Source organism: Leptodactylus fuscus, chromosome 10 (genome assembly GCF_031893055.1).
Source record: "Leptodactylus fuscus isolate aLepFus1 chromosome 10, aLepFus1.hap2, whole genome shotgun sequence".
Lineage (NCBI taxonomy): Eukaryota > Metazoa > Chordata > Amphibia > Anura > Leptodactylidae > Leptodactylus > Leptodactylus fuscus.
Genome location: NC_134274.1, coordinates 5,946,836 through 5,950,816, shown reverse-complemented (window position 1 = coordinate 5,950,816; position 3,981 = coordinate 5,946,836). Strand labels below are relative to the sequence as shown.

Here is a 3,981-nt window from a genome sequence, read left to right as displayed (position 1 = left end):
GAATCTACCGTACTGCTCTCCGGGGATGATAGAGGACACTATTGTGACTGGGACTACAGTGGTGACTTGGATATGAACCCATGGCCCATTGGCTGACTGACATGAGGGATGGAATAGCTGTCACCGTGTTACAGTATGAAATAAAAACAGCACTTTGACTGTTAATGTGTGTCTCTTTTTTTTTTGAGGAACATAGTCAAGAACTTCAAGGGGCCTTGTATAGACATAACCAGATTTACATTTGTAGACAACTAAAAGATTTTTGCAAATTTAAGTAAAAACATTTTTGCAGAGTTGGAGATTCCCTGTAGCCATCTTAGTAGGGTTGAGCGATCGGGTTCGGAAAAGATCGGATCCCGATCGACGATCGAGCAAATTTCATGATCGGGATCGGCTGGAAAATGATCGGAAATTGGATTTTAAAATTGATCCTGAAATCTCAAGATCAGTTCAACCCTACATCTTAGTGGTCACATCTGTTGACTTGATCTTGCCACCATCAGGCATATACCCTGTTTCCCTAAAAATAAGACACCCCCCTTCACTTCCTGGACCACCTACAACTGGCAGTCATGCCGGGGCTTCGCTAAGGAAGCTCCAGCATGACTGTCGATTGTCCCCTGCTCCAGCTACTGCATAAGACATCTCCCGAAAATAAGACAGGTCCTATATTTCGGAAGAGAATTTAATATAAGACATTGTCTTATTTTTGGGGAAACTGGGTAGTGTAGATCGAATCAATACAACAGATTCAGCCTTGGGGGATAACAAGACCCCAAAAGTTTCATTACGTATCACAGTATGGTAAAATAAATTCATTAACCACCAAGACATAACCCTTGATTTATTTTTTGGGCTAGATCAGATTATACAAACCCTTAACCATTCGGGTTGTTGACAATATAACAAGCAAATTATTTGTCACTCCAATAATATTAAGTCTTTGTTTCATTTAATGATCCCAAAGAAATTTCATTCTTATTATCAACCAAGACTAATGTGAACAGATCTGCGGGGAATACGGCACAAAGGTAACAAAACACACATAGATAACTATATAATGCTGCTCCTGTAGGTATCACTAGAGACCACGAGCCTGGCCTGCCGACAGCACACGAGTGAGTGATACAGTCAAATAACTTGGATATAAGACTCGGAATATCCATGAATTTATGTAACACGAGTCGTCTTGTGAGGTTTCTCACATTGAATAGTATAGAGAGTAGGCGCGTGGGTGGAAAGTAGAGGCTAGAGTAGGAAATAAGTATTTTATTAAAAATTCCCTGTTAAATTTATATTAAGGATATATATGCGAACGTATCTTGGCTCTGCACAAGTCCCACTTACATTGTATCATGTTATCCTATGCAGTGCTGCAGATTGCCTGTATTCCGCCTGGCTGTGGTCAAGTAGAATTCCACCCCACCCCCTTGTCCTTAGCACCCAATCCCAGCCCCCATCATCAATCTGGTATTTATCCTCTGTCCTATGGGTAGACCAGCAGTAGCAGGGACAAGGAGACTGCATAGGGGCCACACTGTGTATCTTATTGTTCTGATGGTATATTGACTTGATGTTATATCACCTGACGTGCTGCATGGAGCCAAGTTTGGTGGGGTCAGAGGTGGAGACCAACGAGCAGCGGTGGGGTCAGAGGCGGAGACCAAGGAGTAGCCAAGTGAACTTCTGAGGGTGACTCACTGGAGTAGCGTCACTGCTAATAGGTGAGTGCTGACTCTGCGCAGTCTTCATATGGCCACCCTGAGCTTCCTCTCCTCTTCTGCCTATATCACAGCACAGGACGGGTCCTGCTCAGCATGCGGTGGTTTTTTTTTTTTAAAGGTCAAACAAAACGCTGCACACCTAACTGACATGGATAGTGTCGCCTGAGCCAGCTGCCTCACTTTGCCTCATTAGAAGTGTGCCCCTGCTCCCCCAAGCACCTCTATTAGACAGGCTGCTCCATGTGCCCCCCTCTTACAAAGACTGTTCCTTCATGCCCTGCTTCTGACAGACTGCTCCCTATGCTCCCCTACACACAGGCTGCTCCCCTGCACACAGGCTGCCCTTTATGCTTCTCCTCTTCCACACCGTCTTCTAGCCGACTTTGTTCCATAACAGAAGCTGAATAGGGAAAGCCTAGAGAGAACCGTGCAGTTACTGTACAGCTTTGCAGATAGTCCTATGATTGGGCAGAGCAATTCAGGAACGCTCTACCTGATCATTTATGGGAGAGCTCAGAGAATCTGCAAGGGAACATACTATTCATGAAGGGGAGAAGTTTGCAAATGGAAAGGTCTCACTTTAACACATCTTAAAGAGAAGAACTTTCTTATCCCCGGGCCCTGTTTTGTATTGCAATGTTACACCAATCTGCTAAAAAATTTTAACTTGAAGGGACAATTTTGACTATTGAATCAATAAAAAACCATTATCCTTACTGATAACAATGTCTTCTCCTGTGGTGGCTGGACTTACCTTCACCACGTTTGCCCATTTGTTCTATATGTAATAGACATTCACTGAAGATGAACAGAAGTTCGGTAAAGGAATTCATCCTCCAGGGCCTCACGGACAAACCGGAGCTCTTCATCCCTCTTTTCATCCTGTTCCTTCCAGTTTACATCATCATCGTTGTGGGCAATGTCGGGATCATAGGTTTGATCCGGGCGGACCGACGTCTCCAGAAGCCCATGTACTTGTTCCTTAGCAATCTATCGTTTGCAGACCTGACATACTCTTCCTCGGTCACCCCTAAGATGCTACAAGACTTGCTCTCTGAATCCCGGACCATCTCCTTCATCGGGTGCGTTCTACAGATGTACACATTTGTCTCCTTTGCCACAGTTGAATGCTTTCTTCTAGGTATTATGGCCTATGACCGTTACGTGGCCATCTGTAGACCCCTGTTATATGGCGTCATTATGAGCAGCCTCTTGTGTCTTCGGCTGGTGGTTTCTGCTTATCTTGGCGGCCTCATGACTGCTTTGGTCCATACTGGTTTTGTGTTTCGCCTCAATTTTTGTAACTCCAATATCATCAGCCATTTCTTCTGTGACATGCCACCACTCTTTAAGCTGTCTTGCTCTGATATATCCATGAATATCTCTGTTATTTTTGTCTTGGGTGGTTTGGTTACGATGTCGTGTCTCATCCTTATCCTGGTCTCCTACACGAACATAGTCCTGGCCATTTTGAGAATCCGCTCTACCCAGGGCAGATATAAGGCATTCAGCACCTGCACCTCCCATATGACTGCCGTCACCATCTTCTATGGGACAGTTTTATTTATGTATTTCCGTCCATCCAGCAGCTACGCCCTACAGCAGGACAAGGTGGCCTCGGTCTTCTACAGCATACTGATACCCATGCTAAATCCTTTCATTTACAGTCTACGGAATACGGAGGTCAAAGAAGCTGCAAAGCGCCTTGTAAAGAAATAACCTGCTAACAATAGAACTGTGAGAATCAAGACATTGGAGCTTCCCAAAATTCACACTGTTGTGCTACATTTGCAATAAATACATTTTTAAACCCTTCTCAGCACCTTTGGCGTAGTCCTTATTGAAAGCTTGAGAGTAGAGAGGAGCAAACCATTTGTTAGGGAACTGAATTTGTCCCAAACCATCCAAACTTTTTGTGATACAATGGAGAAAACAGAGAAGGATCACTTGACCTCATGGATCACACCGGCTTTCCCATCGTTTTTGCAGATAGTCCTCAAAACAGGGGCAGCCAATCATAAAGGGCTATAGGTCTGATGTCACTGGATCACTTAGTGTTATCATAGCCTCATAAGCATTACGTAAAGCCAAGTGCTTGTGTGGGAAGAGATTAGACAGACTGAGTAAGATAGGAAATAATACACAGATCCACAATAACAGAGCGGGGGTGAATGGAGTATGTTAACACAGAAGAGGATGACTTAGATTTAATTGACATAAAACATAGGAGATTGCAGTTACTTTGTGTCTGTCACGC

General features: G+C 44.1%; 1 protein-coding gene across 1 annotated transcript; it reads left to right on the top strand.

Moving 5' to 3' along the window:
- The first annotated feature begins 2,528 nt into the window (after positions 1 to 2,528).
- Positions 2,529 to 3,443, top strand: LOC142183380 (olfactory receptor 5AP2-like). The gene has a single exon (XM_075258455.1). It carries the CDS (start codon positions 2,529 to 2,531, stop codon positions 3,441 to 3,443), a length of 915 nt encoding a protein of 304 aa, XP_075114556.1.
- The last annotated feature ends 538 nt before the right edge of the window (positions 3,444 to 3,981 follow it).